The sequence below is a fragment of the Ochotona princeps genome, chromosome 10, assembly GCF_030435755.1.
Source record: "Ochotona princeps isolate mOchPri1 chromosome 10, mOchPri1.hap1, whole genome shotgun sequence".
NCBI classification, from domain to species: domain Eukaryota; kingdom Metazoa; phylum Chordata; class Mammalia; order Lagomorpha; family Ochotonidae; genus Ochotona; species Ochotona princeps.
Genome location: NC_080841.1, coordinates 38,301,712 through 38,329,023, shown reverse-complemented (window position 1 = coordinate 38,329,023; position 27,312 = coordinate 38,301,712). Strand labels below are relative to the sequence as shown.

At 38.6% G+C, this 27,312-nt stretch overlaps 1 protein-coding gene across 1 annotated transcript in view; it reads left to right on the top strand.

Moving 5' to 3' along the window:
• Positions 1–27,312, top strand: part of DNAJC1 (DnaJ heat shock protein family (Hsp40) member C1) — a 167,160-nt gene that overhangs the window by 91,247 nt on the left and 48,601 nt on the right. The window contains exon 8 of the mRNA XM_004578558.3: positions 7,939–8,102. Within this exon, the coding sequence (XP_004578615.2) occupies positions 7,939–8,102 (164 nt within the window). The remainder of the gene's footprint in view (positions 1–7,938; positions 8,103–27,312) is intronic.

The following is a 27,312-nucleotide window of genomic DNA, read 5'->3' as shown; positions in this document are numbered from 1 at the left end:
GAAAATTCATCTCTAGCCCATTAGGCAGTGAATTCAAAATGAAATAAATGAATAAATACCAGAAAAACTAGGCTCTGAGTCACAAAACTCTCATATTTTTATATCAGTATTGTAATTAGAAAAGGTTTAATATTTTCAACCTGAAAATGTTGAATAGTTACATTCACTGTTAAAATGTCAGAAACTGTCATGTATTTTTAAATGTAGTCTCCAATGGTTACATGCGAAGAATCTTTTAATTAATTTTGTTAACTTCATTACGGTGTTCTGCATTGTATACTTTAGAATTAATACATAAAGGCCCCAAATCCCCCAGTGAGCATTTCATTTGCCCCCATCCTTCTTAATTTTAAAGACCATCATTGGAATACTGAGTTCATAATAACATTTCCATCTACTTAATTGAGTAAATGCATCTCATGCAGATTAGCCATAGCTATTTTATGCTGCCTATTTTTCATGACCTAATTGGTAATCTGCACTCCTGTCTGCTTTACATCTTAGATTAGGCAGATTCTCAGAGGGCTGCTATAGGACTACTTTTGAGTAGGGTGTGGTGGTTTTATTAAAATGTTATTGTAGGAGAGAAAGATGTATAAAATGAGATTTTTTCTTTAAATTAAGTATCCTGAAGAGTCTAGTTATGAGTTTTATTTAAGAGACATGACTCCTGATAACTTGTAATGAAGCAGGGGGAAAAATAAATGAATTTGTTTATAAAGATGAAAATTTAAAGAGAAAAGGTGGTAGGACGGAAGTAGAACATGCCCCTCCCCTTTGCTTTGTACCTTGTATGATTAAAACAAAACAAAATTAGATAATCAGAATCATGCCATCAAATATTTCTTGTCTGTAGAAATAGTGTGTCAAGATATTATGTTTTGCCTCTTGCTTTATGGTTTCCCCTGCATGCTCACGTGATGGACCTATATTTTTGTGCCAAGGAGACATCCATTAGGAGGAAGTCCTAAGTGAAACAGTGAGGGACAAAATGGCCTTTTTAGTTTAGCATGATGAGAAAGCATTCTCTTTTCTTACAATAAAGGAAATTGGTTTTCAAAAAAAAACCGACTAAACAAAAGAACAACAAAAACATTTTGTGGAGAAAGGAGATGCAGTTGCTGATAGAGAAAAGAGGTTGGGGAAGGGTAGCCTCGATTCAGTATAGAACATTTTGCCTGTGAATAAAGTAGATGGGAGAAGATTGAATAATGTCTGTGGTGACATATGGAAAGGCATATATCCAGTCAATAGCTGCAATAGATGTGAATATAGGACCAAACAGATTTACTCTACCTTTACTTATAAACTGTATTGTAATGATAAAAGTTAACAGGAGCCACACTCCTGAAAGTTTATATGAAGGGAAAAAAAAAATCTAATAGTATTTTATCCTAGATCCTTTATTCTAATAACAGTGTAACTGAATTTTTAAACTCAAATTCACAATACCCTTAATATTTTAAATCATAAAGATTTGTATATGAAGATAAAATGTGATCTTAGTTTTCCCACTGTAATGATTCAAGAAGAATTTTGTCTACTTAAATATATAACTATTTATGTCTATGGATTTAGCAAATTTCATGCAGACAGGTGGTTTGTTTTGTTTTTATCTAAGAGACAGATTTACAGAGAGATCTTTCATTCAGTTATTCCCTCCCCAACTGGCCACAACCTCTAGAGCTGAGCTGATCCGACCCAAATGTGAGAGCCAGGAGCTTCTTCCTGGTCTACCATGTGGGTTCAGCATCCTAAGAACTTGAGCCATCCTGTGATGCTTTCCTAGCACATAAGCAGGAAGCTGGACCAGAAGTGGAGCAGCTGAGACTTGAACTGGCATTCATACTGGTATTACAGATGGAAAATTAGCTTGCTGAGGCACCATGCCAGCCTAACTCGTGCTTTATATGCCTTGTTTATAGAGCATAGAACAATGCTGGGCATGGGATAGGTGCTCAGTGAATACTTGGTGAAATAGGGAATTTCAAAATGCTGTATTCTTTGCCACTCTCATAGTCATTGAAACAGTTGGATTAAAATGCTGCAGCATCACTTACAAAAGTATCTGTTATCTCTCACAACAAGTATTTACTTGTTGGTGACAACACAACTCCATATCCTTGTTTCTCTCTGTGAGATAAGGTCCTTTTGAATCCATGTATGATGTTGTCACTGGTATTTTTAACACATTTTCACCTAGTAAAAACATTTTTTACCTGTTCATAACTCAGACCTTGGTACTCAGATACAGATGTGGGTGATCCAAGCTGCATCTTAACTGCTACTCAAAGTATTCCATCTTAAATTTTTAAGCTGCATAGATAGCTCATCCTGTGCTTACCTGGGCTGGGGATGATGAAACATTTTTATATGCTTATTTGTCATCTGTGTGTCTCTTCAATGACATCTATCCAGACACCTTTTTGCCTACTTTCTAATTGGATTACTATTTTTTTTTAACTGTTGAGTTTTTCAGTGTTCTAGATATGAATCCTTCATCAGATTTATGGTTTGCAAGTATTTTCTCACAACTTATAACATCTTTTTGTCAAACAAAAGTTTTAAATTCCGATGAAGTCCAACTTAACTGTTTCAATTCTCTGCATTGTGCTTTTTGATCCGATGTCTTCAGTTACATTGTTACTGAAGTATCTAGGATAAAATATTTGCCATTTAGGTTTTTTTCAACTTACATATAAACTCTTTCAGGACTGTGGCTTCCTTTTCACTTGCCTCTTCAGTTGTGAATTCAGTAGACATACTTTTTTTAGCCCCATTTTACTCTCATAGGTCTTGACTGACACATCATTGTATAGTATGACCATACTTCTACCAGTCTTCTGTCTATGACCACTAAGATAATCTTGGGAGACTATGGCCTCATTCTACAACTCTTCCCCCTAAAACTATCTGCATTGCCCTTCATGTTCTAGCATACACTTCACATCTACTGTAGTCTTTAAGCATTGTCTCTTTCCAAATCTGCTTCCACATTTTCATGTATTCTTATTGCAGCACTCTAACTTATCATTACCTATCCTCATCTTAGAATTTTTTCATACATAGGTAACAAAATGCCTGAGGCTGGGTAATTTATAAAGTACTAAAATTTATTTCTCACAGATAATGGAGGCTGTGAAGTCCAAAATCAGTCTGGCAACAGGCTTAGTGTCTGGTGAAAAGCTGCTCCCTCTTCTGAGATGGTGTCTTGGGGCAGATGTTGTGGTATTGGCAGTTAAGCCAGTGTTTGGAAAGTCTACATTCCATGTCTGAGCTCTTCTGGTTGAATTTCACTTCTAATTACCGTTTAACTTTATGTTCAATGCTGGTAATACTTGGTTTCTTCCTACACACATGGGAGATTTTGATAGAATTCTGAGATTCCTGAATTCCACCTGGCCTAGCCCCAGCTGTTGTGGGTATATGGCAGGTGAACCTACAGATAGACAATCTTACTATCTTAGAAAAAAAAAAGCGGCTAAATGTTAGTTCCTCACACAGTGGAAGGAGTAGATAATACAAAGAATGGAATTCTGTGAATAGAACAAGCTAAGGGAGGATCACTCATGACCTAATCAACCCCTACAAACTGCACCTCTTGAGATTATTTCAACATGAATTTTGGAGGGGGATACATACCTTTCAGCCATAGCGGTGGTTTCCTCTTTTTATACTGGCTCTATATAAGTTTGGTATCAGGCTGTCACCATTATATAGTAAACTGGGAAGTACTCTTTTCAATTTTCTGGATAAGATTGAATAGCGTTAGTTTCAATTTTTCAAATATTTGACAGAATTGCTTGGTGAAACTATGTAAGTCTGTATAGTTATTTTTGGAGTTTTTAAATTAAAAGTTAAATTTCTTACATAGTTATAAGGATGTTCCAGTACCTATTTCATGAATGTGTTGGGATGATTTGTGTTTGAGTAATTGGCTCTTTTCAGCTATACTGTCAAACTTGGGTGTCTAGTGTTGTATATCCTGTAGTGATTTCTTATCTTTCAGTGCTAATATTGGTAACTTTTATGTACTGTTTTTTTCTGTCAGTTTTGCAGATGTCCATCTTTTTATGGATGTTACAAAGAATTAGTTGTTTGTTTCACTGATTTGCTGTTTTTATTTTCAATTTCATTGATATATACTTTCAGTTTCTGCATTCTTCCTGCTTTGGGTTTGTTTTCATCATCTTGTTTCTTGCTGTGGAAGCCTAGATCATTAATTGTAGGCTTTTTCTCTTTTCTAATATAAGCATTTGGTATTATTAACATCTTCTTAACATTTCCCCCCCATATTATGATGTATTTTCATTTGCTTCAGTCCTTTGGTTTTTTTTTCTTAAAACTGCTGCTGAGACCCATTGATTAACAGTGTGTTTTCTAGTTTGCAGAGGGATCGTCGTCTTTCTGCTACACATTTCTGAGATCTGATATTTATATGGCTACTCCTGCCTTCCTTTGATTAATGTTTGTATGGCATTGTCTTTTTCAATCCTTTTCTTTTCAGACTACTCACAGTGTCATATTTGAAATAAATTTCTTAGAGATAGCATATACATAATTCATGATTTTTCATTTGCTCTACTGATTTCTGTCTTTCATTTGCTATGTTTAGACTATTTGCATTTTATGTAGTCAGTGATAGGTTAGGGCTTATGTCTTTCAATTCATTTTTCACTTCTTGTTATTCATTTCTGTTTCCATCTTCCTACCTTCCTTCCTTCCTAAGAGTTATGTGGATATTTTTTAGAATTCCATTTTGATTTATAGAGTTTTCTAAAATTATCTCTTTGTATTGCGTTTTGTGTGGATTAGCTATTGTGTACTGTATAATAACTTGACACAGTCTACTGGTGTCCAAAATATCAATTCAAGTGATAGAAATCTGTTCTCTATTTACATCCATTTGCCTCCCCCATTTATAATACAAGTGTCTCAAACCTTTTCTCTACATACATTGAAACTTAAAATCTTCATTTAATAGTCAAAATAATTAGAAAACCTAGATAGAATAAAAAATTCTAACATCCTTACCGTTTTCATTCTTTCCTATTGCCTGAACTTCAAGATATTCTTTTATGATTTCATTTCTTTTTAGAGAACTTCTTTTATCTGTTATAACAGAATAAGCTCAGAGTGGATAAAGTCTTTCCTCTCATTAGAAAATGTCTTGCTTTCCTTTTTATTCCTAAAAGATCTTTTCACTGAGTATAGCATTATTAGTTGACAGTTACTTCTTTCAGCCTTTGGAAAACCTTCTGCTGTTTCCTTAGGCCTTCATGGTTTTTGATATAGATCTACCGCCAGGAAGGTCTTGCTTCCTCCTCCACTGAATATATTTTTCTTTATCCTTAGTTCTTAAAAGTTTGACTATGGCAAATCTTAGCAAGGATTTGGGGTTCATTCATAATTTTTCATCACTAAGTTTCTGGATTTTACAACCTGGTAATTTTTAAATAATTATTTCTTTGAGTTGTCTTTCAGCCCTCTTTCTTTGTGGAACCTTAATGGCATGAATATTAGATGTTTTGTTAGAGTCCCTAAGACTCTACTTTGTTAGTTTCGTTTTGTTGCTGTTGTTGTTGTTGTTTTATTTTCTCTTTTTCCGAGTGTAAAATTTTCGTTATTCTATCTTCATAATCACTGATTCTTTTATTGATCCTATCAGGATATGTTTCACTTTGGTTTTTCTGTACATCTTCTGCTAAGACTTTTAAATTTCTCTAAGTATGTTCCTTGTTGCTTATAAAACCATTGCTTTTTAACTGCTTTAAATCCTAGTCAGATAACTCAGATATCTTTTTCTTGACTTCTTTTGATTAGCTTGTAAAAATTGAGAAATTATTGGTTTTATTTTTGTATTTGTTTATTTTTAAGAGGTGGACGGAGAGAGAGAACAAGTGTGACAGCAAGTGCTCCCAACATGTTGTAATGGCTGGCATGGGGGCCGAGTCAGGGAGCCCAAAGAATTCAATCCAGGTCCTGCACTTAAGTGCCGATAACCCAGTTAGTTGAGCTATAAAATACTGCGTATGTTTTCTTTGACTTGAGATTTTCTGGTGGCCACGTCCTGTTCTGAAGTGTCTGATTCATGTCCTGGCTCTTTGCTTGTAGACGCAGCTTCCAGCTAATGCACTTGAGCAGGCAATGAATGATGGTTCCAATAGTTGGATTCCTACCGTTCATGTGGGAGGCTAGAGATCCTGACTCATGGCTTTGACCTGGTCTAGCCCTAGCAGTTGTGGCATTTGTAGATGAACCAGCACATGGAATAGCTTACTGTCTTTGTCTGTCTTTTCTCACACATGAAATGGCTCACTGTCTTTTCCCTCTTTTTCCCTGTCAGTCTTAAATAAATATTTTTTTTCTTTGAAGACTTACTTATTTTTATTGGAAAGGCGGATATACAGAGGAGGAAAGACAGAGAGGAAGATATTCCATTCGATGGTTCACTCCCCAAGTGGCCGCAATGGCTGGAGCTGAGCCAATCCGAAGCCAGGAGCCAGGAGCTCTTCCGGGTCTCCCAGGCAGGTGCAGGGTCCCAAGGCTTTGGACCGTCCTCAACTGCTTTCCCAGGCCACAAGCATGTAGCTGGATGGCAAGCAGGACCGCCAGGATTAGAACTGGCACCCATATGGGATCCCAGGACGTTCAAGGCCAGGACCTTAACCACTACGCCATTGCGCCGGACCCAAATAAATATTTCTTAAAGATCCTAGATTTTTTTTTTCTTGAATGAATTGTAACACATGATATGCTCATTACCTCCGAAGTGTATGATATCTGGGTTTATAGTAAGTTCACATTTGGAAACTGCAGGCATGAATACAGTTGTATAAGTCCTGTTCACTTATGCATGTTTTCATGCAGGACATTTAGTTCGGAAATACTGTTTTTGGATACATATGTGAAATTACTAGATGTTATACCCTTATGTCTCTTATTAAAATAGCACTGAGTAATCATGAGTGTTTAGTAAAGTACTAGTTTTCATTTAAAACTAAGTGCTTTCAGATAGATTTATTTTGCATACATTTTTATATTTAGACCCATAACTTTATGTAAATAAATTATGTTCATAAATGGTATTTTTGCTGTTGTATTCCTTTTTTCCTTTTTCAACTTCATGTAAGATAAACAAGTTTCATGTATTTCACAATACAGATTTAGGAGCATAGTGATGCTTTCAAAGCTTTACAAAGGTTGCAAACAGTCATCAAACCTCAACATGTCTGTCTGCCTCATATACATCACATTTTTGGTACTCTGTGTATTGTTTACAACAGATCAGGGTAAATGTATGATATTTGTGTTTGGGGGATTGGCTTATTTCACTAAGTATGTTTTCTAGTTGCATTCAATTTGTTGCAGAAGAAAGGATATCATTCTTTTTTAAGGGATAAGCTGTTTTCTATAGCATGTTTTACATGTTTTCTTTATCCAGTCATCTGTTAATGGACACCTGGGTTGATTCCGTATTTTAGCTATTATGAATTGAGCTGCAGTAAATCTGGGTATTCAAATAAATGTGTCATGTGCTGATTTCATTTCATTTTGCTTGTTTGTAATCTCAGGGGTGGGGTAGCTGGGTCATATGATAGACCTATTTTCACATCTCTGAGGAATCTTTATCCTGTCCTCCTTAGTGGTTGAATTAACTTGCATTCCCAGCAACAATGGATGAGGATACTTTTTTCCCACACCCTTATGAGAATTGTTCTTTCTCCTTTTTGAGTGTTGGCCATTCTAGCTGGCGTGAGGCGAAACCTCGTTGTGGTTTTTTTCCTTGCATTTTCCTGATGGCTACTAATCCTGAGCATTTTTTATGTGTCTGTCACATTTTTTAATGTGCCTTTTCAAGATATGGTCTATGAACTAAATAACAAAAACTCTATTCTTAAGAATTCTCAATACTTTGTTCTTTTAAACATTTTTTAGAACAGAAGAAAGTTAAAGTCAAAAAACCAAAACCTGAATTTCCTGTGTATACACCTTCAGAAAGTACGTATATTCAATCCTATGACCATGGAACTTCTATAGAAGAAATTGAGGAACAAATGGATGATTGGCTGGAAAACAGGAGCAGAACACAGAAAAAACAGGTAAATAAAATTTAAGTACTTGTTTTAATTGGGTTAAAACATTTACAGAAAACTACATAAAGGTTGGTGAATTATGATGCAGATTATCATGATGTAACCCAAAGTTACCATCACTAAAACCATGAACTAGAACTTGGCCAGTGTGCAGAAGCCTCCGTCATGGTGCCTCCTGGTCACTGCCTTCCTCTTTCTCCACAAAGATGAGCATCCTGGCTTCTAGCACCATACAGAGTTTCTCTGTTTTTCCAAGTTTATAAATGGAATCACCTCCTACATACTCCTTTGCGTCTGACTTCTCTACTCACTATTATCTTTGTAAGATTTAGCCATGATTGTTTGTTACAGAAATTTATTTACATTGCTGAGTAATTGTTCATTTAAAAATATAACGTTTATTTTTGTTAAGATAATACCCCTGATTTTCTGTTATAATGAATACTTTTCTTGTAAGCATTTCATGCATGTTTTAAAATAAAAATATGAGTACACTTCTGTTTTTAAAGTTGAATTTTCAGAATCATTGTTCTTAAGTCAATATTTCTAAATGATTTGCAAAAGTATTTGCATCAATTTATACTTAAGCAAAATACAAAAGTTTCGATTATTACATATTCTTGGCAATACTTGACTAAGTTTCCTATGTTTTAACTATCTGGTAGGTATATAATTATGTTCCATTATGATTTAATTTGCATATTCTTTTATGAGATTGAACTTCTTTGTTACGTTTACTGGACAGTGATACCTTCTTATATGAAATCCCTTCCTTTGTCTTTTTTGGTACTGATTTGTAAAGCACTCTTTCCACATTTCACAAACAAGTCTCCTGCATGTAAGTTCTTGCGCTCTGATTTGCCTTTTTACTTTTAATGGTGTCATTTGATGACCTGAAGTTACTAATTTTGATTATGAATTTTCCTGTACTTGACACAGTTTTGTGTATTTTTCTTAAAAGATTTTTAAAAATTTTTATTGGAAAGTCAGATTTACAGAGAGAAGGAGAGACAAAAAAATCTTCCATCCACTGGTTCATTCCCCAAGTGGCCACAATGGCTAGCTGATCCAAAGAAAGGAGCCAGAAACTTCTTCCAGGTCTCCCATGCGAGTGCAGGGTCCCAAAGCTTTGAGCCATCTTCTACTCCCTTCCCAGACCACAGAAAGGGAGCTGGATGGCAAGTGGAACATCAGGATATGAACCAGCATACATATGGAATCCCAGCATGTACCTGCAAGGTGAGGACTTTAGCTAGTAGGCTATTGTGCTGGGCCCTATCGTGTGTGTGTGTGTGTGTTTTCTACTTCAAAGCTACAAGGCTATCTATACCATTCTAGCAGCTTTAATGCTTAAACATCATTTAGATTAGCAGTCCAACAGATTTTTCATTAAGTAATGATCATGTTTAATCTTTTTTTTTTCAAGTTTGTTTTTTTTTTTTTTTTGAGCCAGTTGGCCAGTTAACAAAAAGACAAGTTTCTACAATGTCACTTTTGTCTTAATCCAAGTGTATCAAACTTTGTTTCCAGGTGTTTTATTCCACTAATTTACTCATTCTCATTTCAATTTCAATTAATCTTAATCATGGTGGTTTTATCATAGATGTCTAATACAGTGATTTTCCAATTTTGTTCTCCATCTTATGTTTTCATATAACTTTTTAAAAATAATTTGTGGGCCCAGCACAGTAGCCTGGTGGCTGAAGTCCTTGCCTTGCACATCCCATATGGGCGCCGGTTCTAATCCCAGCAGGCCTGCTTCCCATCCAGCTGCCTGCTTGTGGTCTGGGAAAGCAGTTGAGGACAGCCCAAATCCTTGGGACCCTGCACTTGCATGGGAGACCCGGAGGAGGCTCTGGGCTCCTGGCTTCAGATTAGCTCAGCTCCAACCTTAGCAGCCACTTGGGGTGTGAATCAATGGACAGAAGATCTTCCTCTCTGTCACTCCTCCTCTCTGTATATCTAACTTTCCAATAAAAATAAATAATAATAATAATTTGCCAGTCTCAACAGATTTTTCAGCTGAGATATTTTATTATTCTATATATTCATTATTATCCCAATCAAATGTTTTGTAGGAGCTGACATCCACAATTCATGAGTAAATTTATTAACTTTGATCTCAGTTTCCTTTTAATAATGCTGCAGGAATATATTGCATTTTATGTATGCATAGTGCACATTGTTTCTTTAGCTGGGTATTTTGTGTTTTTAAATGACATTGTGAAATAGTGTTGTATGTTTAGTTTCACTTTCTAATTATATTTACCATAAAAATACAATAGGGCCAGAAAGAAGGGGTGGGGAAAGTATTTAAGGTGCTGGTTTGGATACCTGCATCTCATATCATATTGCCCAGGTTTGTGTTCCATTCCTGAAAACCAATTCTGACTTCGTGCTAATGTGCACTGTAAGGCGCAGATCCCTGCCACCCACATGGAAGACCTGGGCTGAGTTCTGGGCTCCTGATCCAGCTCTTGCGGACATTTGAAGAGTGATACCTCTGTATCTGTTATTTTATTTTAATATGCATTACAAAGATAAGGGGGGTTGCAGATCCACCTTGCAGGACCTCCTATTAGGACGGAGAGGGTTGGGGATTAGGGGAAAGTGGATGAGGGAAATGTTTTCATTTTCCCTCATACGTCTGGGGCTTGAGGGGAATTCTCTGTTCCTTGCTGTCAGACTGCATCAGCTCCAAAGTACAGAGATGGTCATTTGGTGTTGCGTTAGGTCTCCTGGTGGGAGGGAGAGGTGGAGAATGTTCCAAGGATATTACTTGAGTGATCTCGATTGTTCTGAGAAGTCGTCAGCTTCCTTACACCATAGGAAAAGGAGTCTTTCTAAGGCCTCTTGGCCCATGTCTGCCTCAGTGTGTGTATGTGCATGCTGTCACACTTGGCCTGGAGTGTTACTTAGCCTACCCTTCTTTCCATCTGCAGAGATACTCAAAGTCTTCTGTTGGCTTAGATGAACCAGCTGTCTTGTCTTTTATGTGCATCTGGGTATGCTCTCTAGCATGAGAGTCAGCAACTGTTAGCTCAGTTCTGTAACATTTGCTCCAGGACCAGACCCCATGTCTGTGTGTCATTTTCCCTGAGGTGAGGTATTGAGTGCAGCCACCCAATTGTGGACCCCTAAAAAACCTGACTTGGGAGGCCCTCAGACATGGCTGTGTGTATCCCAGGCATAGACCACCCCTACATCAGCCCACTTGCATATGGGGGTGAATTCATCCCCACGTGCGTGGGAATTCATCTACATGGCCAGTCCTGCCCTCAGCCCCAACTCACATGAACCAGTTGGTCCTGCAGTCTAGTCCAGCCCAGTACATCCCATGCACCAATGGGTACTGGTTCTGGGCTCCTGGCTTCAGATTGGCTCAGCTCCAACCTTAGCAGCCACTTGGGGTGTGAATCAATGGACAGAAGATCTTCCTCTCTGTCACTCCTCCTCTCTGTATATCTAACTTTCCAATAAAAATAAATAATAATAATAATTTGCCAGTTTCAACAGATTTTTCAGCTGAGATATTTTATTATTCTATATATTCATTATTATCCCAATCAAATGTTTTGTAGGAGCTGACATCCACTGACTTCTGTACATCAGTGGATACTGCAGCCTTTTGAACCAATGCAAAAGAACCGCTAACAGGCCTTCCCCAGTCCTAATTCTTACACATGTCAGTGGATACTGCAGCTGAGTAATCAGGGCAACTCCCACCCCTGAATTTTGCACATGCCAGCCAGAGCTGTAGCCCAACCCAGTAAGTCATTCATCCGTAGATGCTGTAACCTAGACAGAGAGACCCAAAAGAACTCCTGCCAGGCCCATCACCCACCCCTGCTCCAAACTCTCACTATGACCAGCCCAGCCTAGCCCAGCTGAGCCTCGGGCCCAGTTCCCTGTGCCTTTCTAATAAAATAAAAGTGAATAAATATATAATTAAATATGTTTGAATATTGCATAATCAGCTTGTGTTCAAAAGCCCTTCTTAGTTTATTTTTTAATTCTAGTGGTTTTCTGTCAATTACGCATTTGTTCTCTTGATGATTTACATATTTATTTATTTCAAAGAGATTTAGAGAGTGAGAGAAAGGAAGGAGGGGAGCCTTGCCATTTGGGTAGGCCCCAGATGGGTGCAACGGTCAGGATATCCCAGGACAAACCCAGGAGGCTAGAGTTTAATCTAGTATCCCAGGTAGGTAGCAGAGTCCCAAGCACTTGGACCATCTTCTGCTGTTTTCCCAGGCGCACTAGCACAGAGTAGGAGCAGACGTAGAGTTCTAAGACTTGAACTGGTGCTCGTATTGGATGCTGAAATTACAAGTAGCTGTTCAACATGCAGTGCCACACTGCCAGCTCCTAAAATAGATGATTTAGATCTGTTTTCTGGAAAATCACTTACTTCCCTCACACATGCTTTTGTATTTACTTCCATGCCCTTTTATATTGTCTACATACCGTGTCTTGTTTCTTTGCAATATTTTGTTGAAAATTGGATATTTTGAGTATTATAAATTAGACACTCTAATAATGAGATTTCTGTTCTCCAGGATTTGGTGTGATATTGGACTTATTGTACTTACTGTCATTGGGAGTATTTTTTTGCCTTTTCTGACTTAAATCTGTGAAGTCTTTTTTTTTTTTGTCTTGAATGGCCACTAATGTCTCTGTTAAATTAATGATCAACAAATGATTTTACACAGATTTTCTTAAATACCTGGAACCAAAAATTATTCCAGTCTTTACCATGGGCTTTCTGTGTGTAGCACTTTGCAACTCCATCTTAACGTTTGCCTCTTTCTTACAAGAGCCTTAAAATATCAATAGCAGGTGAATTCTTCGGGCCTTCCTGCCCATGTGCACATGTGCCTGCAGCCATAAGTATTCACTTGGCCTTCTAGATTCTCAAGAATGTCAGAACATTTATTCCTCAGCCAGTCCTTGAAAATTTTTCATTGTTGTTTGCTCCAACTGTTTCCTTTCTCTTCAGGCAGTATTGACTCAGAAATAATCCTGTAATTGATTGCAAAAAATATCCCCAGGGAAGCTTTAGCATAAGGCGAATTCAGAGTTAGTTTGAATTTATGTTCCAGATAGCCTTCCTACAGGTAAGGTGAAATGTTCACCATTCTTTGCACATTAGTTGTTTCTGTTCCCTTCAGTACCAGGAACAAGTGCTGAAACTGGGACCATAGACTGATTGGGCTAAGTAAAAATGCCACAAAGTTTGTTGTTCTTATTAAGAATCAGCTGGGCTTTTTTTGTTTTGTTTTGTTTTTTTGTTTTGTATTGTATCTTCTCTCTGGAGCTTCAAATCTTTTATTAATTTCCAGTTTAGTAAAGATTCATTATTCTGCTATTATTTTCGCTTTTTCAAATTTGGGAAAGAGCTGTCATTCACAGCTCCACTCCTCAGATACCCACAGTGGCCAACACTGGGACAGGAGAGAGCTGGAACCCTGTAACTCCATCCAGTTCTCCTACATCGTGGTGGGGAACCCAGCTATCTCAGCCATTGCTACTTTCCAGGCTCCACATTATCCAGAGGCTGGAATCAGGAGGCAGAGTCAGGAATTGAACCCCTGTGATTCAGCATGGGACACAAGTGTCCTAACCACAAAACCAACCAGCAGCCCTCCTACTCATTTTGTACTTTGATGGAAGAATAAAATTGTGAATTGCTTAAATTACTGTTTTCAAATATTTTTTTAAAAATTAGATTAATGAAGTTCTCTAATTTTGCTGAGAATATTTATTACAAATGAATATTTTTAAGAAATAGCATGTCTTTCTGCATTTGTTAAGATGTTAAGATGTTTATATGATTTATCATCCTTTTTTATAAAATGGGTTATACTGGTTGGTTTTCTGATATTTAGCCACCTTGTTTTCCTTTGATGAAGGTAGTTGGATCCTATGAAATATTGTCGCAGGAGACTGGTGAGTCCAGTCCAGGTTGGTATCCTGAGGTATATGACAATTTGAGAGCAGACTCAGTGGTAAGAGAAAAGAAGCAAAGTTTTGAGGAAGAGACAGACAAGCTCCAAACACACACAAGCAGGTAGAAAAACACCAAGTTGCCGAGGTCTCACATTCTAGGGATATTTGTGTATCTTTAACACATCATTTTCAAAGAACAAAATGTAGTGTTTATACATCAGCTATTGTGAAGGCAGAGGCAGTCTTAATGGAACCTTTTTTCAACATTTTTTATGGTCAAAATCTAAATCTTGTCCATTGCCAAATATTTGTTAGAATGAGCTTCCATTCTGTCTTGCTTAGCATTTATGTGCTGACAGGGAGCTGTGGGATGGCATTAGTCTGTCATGCTCCTAGTCCTGGATTCCCTCAGTATTACCCTATGGGATATTGTTTGGTTGGCAGATGTTTATGATCTTTGTTGGTATATTTATGAGCAAGATTGACCTTTGATTTTATTTTTCTACTTTGTTTTCTTACAGTGTCTTTGTCAGTATAAGAGTAAAGGGTATTTTGCCTCATCCTCTGAAGGTTTGATTATATTGAATTAAGCTAGCAATAGATTAACAGGAAAAAAGCTTATTACATGCATGAGGGAAGCCACAGGAGAATGACTGCCCAGTAACCTAATGGATTCAGAAGCTTTATATTCTTCATGGGAGAGGGGGTATGTGGGAGACACTGGCAACTTTTGAGAGGTAGAAAATGATTTTTAGGGTTTGTAAAAGAGCCAAGAAAACAGGCAGTAGCTTGTTTCTAAATAATTCTATGGAAGTTCAGCGGAATTGTGCACAATAACTTGTGACAAGTCTGTCTAGATGTGACAACATCCCTGAGTTTCCTTCCTGTGATATGAATTTAATCTTCCCTAGTTAATGAAATTTTCCAAACAGGGATGAAAGCCATTGTGTTCCTTCTATGGCAACTTTGGATAAGGGAACTTCAGGGAGAGACTTCCCTCCTATATACTTTGAGAGAGAAACAAGAGAAGATAAAAGTGTTTGGTGCTGAGGATTCTTCTAAGGCTATTCGAGTTTCCTTTTAGATCATGTATTCAGCCTGCTAAACCATCATATTTTAGGGTGTCGTTTCTGAGCTGTTGTCTCAAACTTTTGGTGTTAATTGTATGCTTGACTTAGAAGCTTAATTGTTACTTCTTAAAATTTTTTGAGGTAGCTTTTGGCCCAGCGGTTTAGTTACCTCTTGAAACTACTGCATCCAGGTTCAGAGTCCTGAGTTTTATTCCTGGCTCTACTTCTAATTCAGGTTCCTGCTAGTGTGCACCCTGACGGTCACAATGGGACTCAAGCACCTGGGGCCTATGTGGGAGGTCCAGATTGAGTTCTCAGTTCTTGACTTCAACTCTGGTCTAATTATAGCTATGTAGGCATTTGGGGAGTAAACCAGCGTATGAAATCAATCTCTCTCTCCCTTTCAAATAAATAAGTAAATGGTTTTTACAGTTTTTATTTTGAAATAATTAGACTGATAGGAAGATGTAAAGATGGTGTAGAAAGTTCCAACCTCCCTTCCAGTTTTCTCTACTGTTTTTGTAAATACAATACAATGTCAAAAGGAAATTGATGTTAATCCAATGAGTGTGTATTTTTTCATTTTACCTGGAAATTCGCCAACCACAAATGCAATCAGGATATGGAAGTCGGCCATCATCACAAAGTTATCCCCTTTACACCACTTTTGTTTTCATGATGTATTTATTTATTCTCATTGAAATGTAGTATCACGCACAGATTTTTCGTCTTTTCACCACCTTGTTCAATCCTCCAACTGGTTGCAACAGCTAACCCTGACTTAGCCAAAGCTTGTAGTTAGGAACTCCATCCAAGTCTGCCACATAGGGGGCGTGGACTCAGCTTCCTGAGCTGAGGTGGATCAACAGAGAACTGATTGAGAAAGAGAGTACTCAGGGCTCAAACCCCAGGCACTCCAGTATGGGATGCAGGCCCTGCCAAGGGAAAGTTGATCCTGCTGTGCCACAGTGCTCCTCATCCCGCAGCAGCACCATTTTTAACCTGTGACAACTACTCAGGTTTTTTTGTATCTCTGCAGTTCTGTCATTAGACAATATAAGTGAAATAATGTGGCTTCTTGAGATTAACTTTCTTACTCATCATGATACCCTGATATGCATCCAACTATTTGAATATATCAGTGGTTTGTTTCATTGTATTGTTGAATAACACTCCATGCTGTGCTTGTATTACAGTTGGTTTTTTCACCTATTTAATAATATTTTAGTATCTAGATTTTATCCGTGAAATACAAAATTACACCAATCTATCTTAAATATTTTAGTTGCCTTTTCTTTTTTTCCCCCTAAAAGCAGGTAACACTTCATTCCATAAAATAGAACAAGTGTTTTCACTGGGCTGAGCAAAAGAAATTGGTTTTGTAAACAAAAAAGGCCTGTAGAATAAAAAGAAAAAGATTGATCATTTTATTCTACTTTAAAATTTTTTACTTATTTTCATTTATTTGAAAGGCAGAGAGACTGAAAGAGCTTCCATCCTTTGGTTCACTCCCCAAATGCCTGTAACAGCCATAGTTTGACCAGGCCAGTGGTGAGAAACTGGAACCTCGGCCCAGGTCTCCCACAAAGGAGGTTGGCATCTAAGTCCTTCAGCCATCACCTCGCCGCTGTGAATTAGCAGGACACTTGGAATGGGAAGCAGAGTTTGGACTTGAATCTAGGCAATACATGTTGGGATGCAGGTATCTGAAGCAATGTTTATTTGTTTGGTTTTGGTTTTTTTTTTTTTTAATTCATTTTTTAAATGATCTTTCTTAGTTGATTAGGGAACAGATGGTCAAGAGCTACAGGAAAGTGGGTAAGACCATTGTTTCCACACTAATATCATCACTTTTTTCCCTGTATCTGGGGTCAGGGGAGAAACAGAGGGAAAAGCCCCACCCAACTTCCCACCCATCGCATGTCCCTGATGTGAGGCACACTCTGAGGGTCCTACACAAGCAGTTTTGATAGTTCAGCAGGTCTGAATTGCTGCAAATCTCGCCATTCCAATTGCCATTAAACCTATTGAATCCACTGGCTGACATAGTCTCTTCATGGTTGGGGTTTTGAGATCAGCAGTTCAGTTGGAGAGATCTCCAAAAAAACTTCATCTGAGGTGATCCCAAACCTGGTTCTTGTGGTTTGGGATCATCTCAGACCGTTTCCCCAATCAGCTTATGCACATGCTGGTCATTGCAGTTGCTGGGTCAGTTCTGTTTCCAGTCCTGTCATCCACACGAACCAATGGGTGTTGTAGTCCAGCTCAATCCTGCCCATTTCATACTTGGTCCTCATGCTAACTACTGGGAGCTGCAGCATAGTTGGGGCGGCTCCCCATAACCCCCACCAGGCCTGCTCCCTACCCTGGTTCCCATGCATGCCAGTATGTACCGCAGGCTTGTTCAGTCTGTCCCACATCCCATTTAGCTCTCGTACTTGTCAGTGGGCATTGAAGCCTAGTTCAACCCAACCAACCTACTATCCAGTCCACACACCTACTGGCAGGTGCCTTTCTGTCTAGCCAGCCCTGCCCCTGTCCTGGTTTTCGTGCTCTCCAGTGGGAGTGGTTACCCACAAGGGAGGTGCCCACTGTCTCCCTACTAGGCCACTCCCACTTCTGGATTATGCACTCTCCAGGTGGTTCTGGCATTTAACTTGAGAGAATTGGCCCCCAGTGCCAGACTCTGCCATCTGATGGTGTGGCAAAGCCCAACCAACCCTCTCCCACTCTAATTTTTGCTTGCACCTGTTGGAATAGTCAGCCCAATCTGGCCCTTCCCCAATCTAGCTCACATGAGGCCCACAGGTGTTGTAGCCCTGCCTGGTCTGATCTGCCCCCATCCCAGCTCATGCTGTCCAGTGGGAGTGGTTGTCCAGCAAGGGAACCCACATTCCCCTGCCAGCTTTGCCTACCCCTCTCCCGCTGGTTCTCACATGTGCTGTTTGGGCTGCAACCACATCTGGTACAGCTCACCTCACTTTGGCATTGCTTAATGTGCACCGGTATGTGTTGCGACCGAAACTTGCCTGACCCACACTCTATACTGGTGCTCAGATTCGCCAGCAGCTAATGTGAACGGGTTCAACCTGGTCTGCCCCCGTCCTATGCCATATGTATGATGGTGGGTATCTTCCTTTGGCCTGGTCTGGGTTGCTCCATATTGTGGTTCTTGTGCTCACCTGTAGGGGCTGTGTTCCGACAGAGGAGTTTCCCAAGCTCCTCCAGAACCTCTCCTTATGCCAGGTCTTGCGCGTACTGGTAGTTCCATGGGCCAGCCCTCATTGTTGGCCTTCAGTCCATTCTAGTTCTCGGTGTTGGCTGTTTCACCCCAGCCAAGGCTTGTCTATACCCAGACACTGCTCACACATGGCTCAGTAGGGGCAGAGACCCAGCCTAGTGCATCCTACATCTACCCAGGTTCTCCGGAGTGCCAGATGGTGCCGGCGTCTAGCCCAGTTTGGTGCGCCCAGCCACAGTCCACAGTTGTGCCTAGGGAGATTGCAGCCACATCTAGACCAGAACGCAGCCCCCACTCCAGTCCCCCACCCTCCCGTGGGAATCCCAACCCAGCAAGGGTGTACTTTCACAGCTCCCCATCTGAGTCTTCACAGCCTAGATTGCGCATGAGCCAGTGGATGCTCTGACCCAGTTGCCTTCGCCCTTCACCTGTCTCAGCCTTTGCCTTCAATGCTCTGCCGTAGTATCCCTACTTGATGAAGACCAGTTGGGGTAAGAGCCTAGGTCAGAATGACATGTGCTCCATCCTGATTTCTTTCCTTTTTTGTGAGTTGAACTTTGCTTGGCCCTGCCCAGTCTGCCCCCTTCTAGTTGCAGCTCAGCCCATGCTACTTCCTATTTTAGGATGCACCTTAGGGTGGTGCTGCCTTGACCTGCCCAGATTGCTCTCAGTTCCTTTACCCGTAAGTGGTGGCAGGTGCCATGGTCACTCCTAGCTTAGCCCATCACCACCCCAGCTCGCAAGCTAACCTGCGGGACTTTTATTTCCACAAGGTTATGCCCACACTTCCCCCACAGAGTTTACCCCCGGACCAAGTTCTCTCATGTGCTGGTTAGCGTCTTGACCCTGCCAAATGTGACCAGTCCACTATTCCACAATCAAGTAATGGTAGCTAGCCCTGCGAGACAAGCCCCCATCCATAGCTTTGGTGTGGACTGGTGTGTGGCAGTCAGTGATGCTCTATGCTAACAGCCCATCTCAGGATTCCTAATTTGGCTGGTGAATCAGTCTGGCCCAAATAGATCTTAGGAACACTCCTCTCCAAACCATCAGGTCTCAGTCCCCACATTTGCCTGAAAGTTTTATGACCCTATTACTGGGATCACCCAGAATTCATCTCTCACCTACACTAAAGCTGGCCTTATTCATGGATGTTCCTAAGCAGCGATTTCATATCCTAAAAACCCCAGAGCTCACCGCTGGGTGGCCAGCAAGTAGAGTCTGGTACCATTTGGTGCATTGGCCGCCCAAAGCCAAGGACTCAGTCACTACCTTTTGGCATTGGCTTTGGCCTGAGTCCCCAGCCTTGGGTCCAGCCCAGCAGGGGCACCTCCCACAGCTGCCACACTGCAGGGAGCTGCAAGCCGCCCCCAAACCCAAGGCCCGGACCTCTCCCAGACTCAGCCTGCCTCACCGTGTTAGCGACAGGGTAGAGCTAGGACTTTAATCCGGTTCCCAAGTTCCCCTCATGGTATACTCACCTGGGGGGAAGATCTCTGTTGGGCCTGGAGAAAGCCAAGGACTCAGTCACTGCCTTTCAGCAGTGGCTTTGCCTTGAGTCCCCAGTCTTGGATCCGTCCTGGCAGGGGCACCCCCCACAGCCGCCACACTGCAGGGAGCTGCAAGCCGCCCCCAACCCCAAGGCCCAGACTGGTTTATTTTTATTTAAGAGGCAGAGTTACAGGGAGGATGAGAGAGAGATTGAGCTTCCGTGTACTGGCTCACTGCCCAAAAGGCCACAATAGCCAGAGCTGGGCTGTATCTGAAGCCAGGGGCCTGGAACTTCTTCTAGGTTTCCCACCTGAATGCAGGAGCCAAAGTCTTGGTCCACCTTCCACTGCTTTTCCAGACACATTAGCAGGAAGCTGGATCTGAAGTCATGCAGCCAGGACTCCAACTACTGCCCACATGGGATGCCAGCATTGCAGGAGGAGGCTTAATGAACTACACCACAGTGTTGGCATCATTTTGTTTTCTGTACCAAACACCTACCCCTGGTCATTTTAAAGTTACTTTCTCAGAAGGTAGGTATAGGAAACAGAACCATTTTTTTTTTAAAGATTTATTCATTTTATTACAGCCAGATATACACAGAGGAGGAGAGACAGAGAGGAAGATCTTCCATCCGATGATTCACTCCCCAAGTGAGCCACAATGGGCCGGTACGCGCCAATCCGAAGCCGGGAACCTGGAACCTCTTCCAGGTCTCCCACATGGGTGCAGTGTCCCAATGCATTGGGCCGTCCTCAACTGCTTTCCCAGGCCACAAGCAGGGAGCTGGATGGGAAGTGGAGCTGCCGGGATTAGAACCGGCGCCGATATGGGATCCTGGGGCTTTCAAGGCGAGGACTTTAGCCGCTAGGCCACGCTGCGGGGCCCCAGAACCATTTTTATACCTGTTAAAACCAGCTTGTTTGTGAAATTTATTCTAATAAATTTGTTTTGGAAGATCAGATAAACAATTTAGTTTCAACAGAAAAACAATGTAATTTCAATGTTCAAACTTTAGTGTGAATGACTCCATTTTCACTTTTAGCTTGGTTGGTTGGGGGGGGGGGGGGTCCAGTGAATGACTTTGTCCAAAACAGTGGTTGCCTGTAATTTTTATTTTACATGCCTGTTATAAATAGAGCTGGTTTTTGTTTGAACATAACATTTAGTTTAGTTTCTTGGGCCTTGCGCAGTAGCCTGGGGGCTAAAATCCTCACGTTGTATGTGCCAGCATCCCATTTAGGTGATGGTTCATATGCCGACTGCTCCACTTTCTATCCAGCTCCCTGCTTGTGGCCTAGGAAAGCAGTAGAAGATAGCCCAAACCCCTTGGTCCATGCACCCATGTGGGAAGCTTGTGACTCCTGGCTTCAAATCAGCTCAGCTCCAGCCATTGCAACCTCTTGGGGAGTGAACCAGCGGATGGAATATCTTACTGTCTCTCCTCCTCTCTGTAAATCTACCTTTCCAATAAAAATAAATAAATCCTTTAAAAATAAATAGATTTGATTTCTGTATATTTAGGAGTAGAATTGCTGGATTATGTGGCAACTCTATATTGAACATTTTGAAGAGCTGGCTGGCTTTCACAGTATTTTTAGCATTTTACGTTTCTACTAAGAGTGTATGAGAAGTCCAATTTCTCTGCATGATTAACATCATTTGACTAGTCACAGTTTTCTGTTGTACCATTCCTCTAATGACTGGTTGTGTGAATATCTTTTCATGTGCTTATTTGCCATATGTTTTCCCAATTGAAAACTTGTCTGTTCATCTTAACGGAATCTTAGTCATAATTGTGACGAAGTCCAGACCTCTATTGATTGTCCTTTCAGAACGTACTAGAGTTTTGAACCTTACCGTAAGTACCAGAGAGTTTCTCCTCTGCTTGCTTCTCAATATTTTATATTTCTACATTTAAAATTTTCTCAATTTATATTTATTATTATTGTTAGTATTTTGCAATACAGTTCCATGGTCTCTGGGGTTTCCCCTTCCCTCCTCCCTAAATGCTCTCCTCACTGATCTACTTCATATTATTGCAGTAGGATATTCTCTCAAAGAGTTACATGTCCATCATTCTGCTGTTTGTGTAACCTTACGTTGTAGGTATGGACAGTGGCAGAGAGGCCAGTGTCCTATTGTCAAGACATCTAACAGTTTCCTTGGGAGTTCATCTTTGGTTTGGAAGTCTATTTTATATTAGATATCTAATATGTTAAATCCCCCAGTATTTGGACGAGAGGGTTGGCAATGAATAATGCAATTGTTCTAGCATCGTTTATTTTAAAAGACAGCCTTATTTGTACTTTAATTTTATTTCCTGGAGAAGTTGCATAAGATTGGAGTAGTTTCTTCCATGAATATTTAGGAGCAGTCACTGGTAAAGCCATCTGGGCTTTGTTGCAAGCATTATTGTTCATTGACAGCTCTTTTCTCAATTATATGATTCAGATTTCATATTTTTCTGTGGAATAAGTTGTGTTTTCTCAGTAATCTCGAAATTTGTTTAATTATAAAATTAATCAGCGTAAAGCCATTGATGGTATTATCTTGTCCCAATTTAGCATTTGTAGCTGTGCTATTCAGTACAACTTTGTGCATTTGTGTGAATATTCTGTGTCTTCACAACATGTGGCTATGAGTGCTTGAAATTCAGCCAGTGAGACTAAGGGGCTGGACTTTCAATGTTCGTGTTTTACTGTCAGTAACCTCCTGTGACTAGTGGCTGACATTAGCTCACATCTATCGAATCTGTAATGATGACTTCCTTTTTGTTACTGATCCTGAGTATTTGTGCTCCAGTTCTTTATGTCTCTCTTTTCTTTTCAGTTAAGTTTCTAGTCTTTTAAAATACTTTTTTTTACTTCTAAGTTGTATTTTGTTTTGTTATGACTTCTGATTTTTTTTCCTTCATTATACTTTTTTTCTGCATTAAATCTGCAGTTCTTAAAGAATCTAACCTCTAAAAGGGAGAATTATATTGATTTCCAGTCTTTCATGTAATACATTCATTAAAAATTGTAAATATCCTTCCAGGAACAACTTCAGCTACGAAGCCACAGTTTTGATATCTTGTGTTATCATTTACTGTTCAGTGAAAAATATTTCTAATTCTCATTGTGCTTATTTCATTGTTCCATAGACTTTCTTAACTTACGTATACATAAAAATGTTCTAATTTTCTTTTTAAAATTAATTTCTACCTTGTTTTGTGTTTCTATTTGAGTCCTTTGCAATGTAGTGTAACTTGCTTTATGGATATCCCTGTTAACTATTCTGAATTCTTGCTTACTATCAAAGTAATTGTGTAGCTCTAGATTCAATATTCTATATATCAAGTAATTAAAGTTCATTAATTATGTTTTAAAATCCTCTGGTTACTATTAAATTTTGGTCACTTATATAATCAGTTGTGGCAAAAGATGTGCTAAAGTCTTCTGTTGATATTTTAGATAAGATTTCCAACATGTCATAGTTCCAGTTTTGTTTTATGTATTTTGAGGTTATTAATGCATGTGCATTTTGAATATTTATATGTTTTGGTGAATCATACTTTGTTACCAAATGAAGTATTTCCATTTATCGTTAGAAACACTCTTTTAATTTTTTTTTTCAGTGTAAATATATGTTACGGCTTTTTTGATTTGTTTCCATGGCATATATTTTTCCATCCTGTTGTATTTATCTTGTTTTCTTATATAGTTGATGTGCTTCCTAATAATGTGCATTTTAAAAATTTAGCCTGGCAGTATTTGGATCTTATTTAAAACATTTATTCCATTATTTATATATAAGTCATCACTGATCTTTTGGAGTTTAAATCTGCCTAGTATTTTTCTTTTGCTTTTGTTTTTCCTTGTGTGTATGTTTTTGCCACCTCATATCTTAACTTCTCTGGGATTTTTTTTTTTTTTAAAGATTTATTTTTATTACAAAGTCAGATATACAGAAAGGAGGAGAGACAGAGAGGAATGATTCACTCCCCAAGTGAGCACAATGGCCGGTGCGCGCCGATCCGGAGCCAGCAGCCAGGAACCTCTTCCAGGTCTTCCACATGGGTGCAGGGTCCCAATGCATTGGGCCATCCTCGACTGCTTTCCCAGGCCACAAGCAGGGAGCTGAATGGGAAGTGGAGCTGCCGGGATTAGAACCGGTGTCTGGGATTTATTTTTAAAGTCACATTTGTACTTCATTTTCTCTTTCCTCATAATATCTAATTTTGCATTGTTGATAATTTTTATATTATATTTCATTCCAGTAGCCTTTTATTGGCATATAAATGACATAAAATGCACGTATTTAAAGTGTTTTATTTCATGAATTTTAACACATATATAGACCTGTGAAACCAACATTAGAATCAGGATAATGAACATATACATGTGTTCCAGGGATTTCCTCATTCCTATTCTTAATCACTCTCAATTCTCTGTCTTCCTCTAGACAATCACTGATCTACTTTCTGTTACTATGGAGTAGTTTACATGTTGTTGCATATTTTGTACATGGATTCATACACTGTTTATTCTGTTTTGTTTGGCTTCTTTCACCAAGTATAAATTTGAAATGTCCTCATGCTTAGTCTATCCTTTTCAGTGCTACTAATATTTTGTTCTATGTGTATACAATGGTTTTGGATTTTTTTTAAGTCACTCACTAGTTATGGATATTAGGTTGTTTTTCATTAGGGCTGTCATAAGTAAATCCATTGTGTATGTTAACATGAAAATCACTGTGTGGATATATTCCTTACATTTTTTTGAGTAAATGCCTACTAGTAGATTATTGGAACATGTGATGGATTTCATATTTAAATATTTAAGAAGGAGCCAACCTGTTATCCACAATAGTTGGTCATTGTGTTCCCACAGAGTTTGTGAGTTAGTTTTTCACATTCTGGTCTGTGTATGCTATTATCATCATTGTGCTTCATGTCAGCCATTCTGATGGATTTTATTACGTTTCTGAGTTTTAGTTCCCTTTAGATTAATAATGCTGAGCACTTTTTCATATGTTCATTTGTCATTGGAATCTCTTCTTTTAAAAAGTGTCCGTTCAGGTCTATTGCCCAGTTTGTATTGAATTCACTTTCTTTATACATTTTAGTGTAATTCTTTAAAGCAACTGTGTTTTGTAAATATCTTCTAGTTTTCTTTTTGGAAATATGTTTTTAAAAATATTTTTGGATAACGGATGTAGTTTACTCAGCTGTTCAGCATATCATGTTTTTTTTTTTTTTTTTGCTTAGTCATTATGTCCTAGTTAGCAAACCTTTGCCAGACTCCAAATCACTGATACTTCCTCCTGTTTCCTGCGAACACTGTTAAGACTTTTGCTCTTACACTTCGATCTGTAATTGATTTCAAATATACTTTGATGTATAGAGTGAGACCAAGATCAAGATTTCTGCTTTTTTTTTTTTACATGAAGCTAACTTTTAAAAAATCCACAGAAAACCCTGCTAGAAGTTTGACTGCAGTGCATTGAATCTGTAGATCAATTGGAGAGAGTTTACGTCAGCAAATTGAATCTTCTCATCCATCAGTATATGTAGTTCTCATTCTATTTAAGTCTGTCATTTCTCTCAAACATCTTTTGTTAGATTTGTACCAAATTTTAAATTTTATGTTATTCTAAAAAGTATTCTTAAATTCCAATCTATCATGGATTTTTACTAATATGTAGCAATAAAGGTGAATTTTATAGCTTGACCTTTTTTTCCTGTACCTTTGCCAAACTTGTGTGTGTTGCTCCTACTAGCTTGTTCTGTAGATCCTTGGAATTTCTACATGGGTAATTAATGATAACTGCAATTGGAGACATTTTGCATGTTAATTTCCAAGTTGGATGTGTTGTAAATTTCTGCACTCTATTTGTGGTTGTTTAGGATCTCCAGTGCATTGTTTGAGTGGTAAAAGAAAATATTCTTGTCTCCTTCTTGATCTTGGAAAATATCCATTTTTTTTGCTAATTATTTTGTTAATTTATGTTAGACCTTTAACAGATGCTATAATCAAGATGAGGGAAATCTCTTCTATTACTGGTTTGATGAGAATCTTTTTTATTCATGAATGACTGTCAGATTTTGTCCAAATTTTTCTGCAGTTAACAAGATCATTATATGGTTTTTCTCTTTTAATCTAATTTAATGAATTTTGTTGATTGAATTCCTGTGATAAATCTCATTTAGTCATTATGGATTATCATTCTTGTACAGTAATTTGGATGGTATACAGATATTGAAAAAGTTGTTTTGACAACCATATTAATTTGTAACTTTATTTTAATATTCTTGCTTTTTACATATCAGATGATAGTTACCTAAATACATTGGGAAACCTCCCTTATCTTTGTCTAGAAGCATTTCTACAGAACTTTATGTATTTCTTCACAAGTGAGCTTTGATGGTATATATCTTTGAAAAGGTCTCACCATGTCATTGAAATACTTGTGTACTGGCATGAATTGTTTCTCGTTTTCCTTATTGTAAGTTTAGTGATGTCTGTACTTTATATCTGATATTGGCAATTTCTGTTCTCTGTTTTAGCTCTGGTCATACTCTAGCAACATATCCCTTTTATTGATCATTAAAGTTAACATTGGGGACAAATGTTTGATCTACAGACATACCTGCCCCCTTTTTCAGAATGTCTGTTAGAGTACTGGCTCTACTTCTGATTCCAGCTCCCCAGTAATGCAGACCCTGAGAAACAGCAAGTGATGAGTTCAGTGGTGGGGTTCCTGCCACTCATGGGAAGAGACCCAGATGGGATTCAGTACTTCTTGCTTCCTGGGTATTTTGCAGATATCACTTTTGTATTTCCTCCTGCTTACATAGTTTACTATAAAAGTCTTAAATTTTTTTGAAACATTAGATGAACATTTAATTCATTATGTTTATTACTGACATTTGGGATTTCAACCCAATATCATAATGTTTGCTTTGTATTTGTTCCTTTTGTTTTATATCCATTACTATTTGCTTTTTCTCTTTTTCAATAATTTTAATATTACATCTGCTTATTATGAACTTATGTAGTCATATATTTTATTTTTCCTTTCATCAGTAATCTGGAATATACAACATGTTTCATGACTTATTATACTGTTGTATTGCTTTGCCACTTCACAAACAATACAATGATTTTAAACCTATTACCTATTTTTCCCCCACATTTTTATTGAGGATTGAATTGTGTTCCCTCAAAATTCATGTTGCAGTCCTAACCCAATCGAAATTGACCTTATTTGAAAATAGCATTGGATGACATTGAGGATGTCATCTAACTAACCTCATATTGGAGTTTTTGTTTGTCAGTCTATGTGATTATAAGCAACATTTTCTTTCCTTGATCATTTTGTTTCCAAGACTGTAAACTCTTCTCATCAGGATATTTATCTGTGGTTTTTGTGCTTAGACTTAGAATAGAAATGTACCTACAAAATGAGGAAAACAAACAAA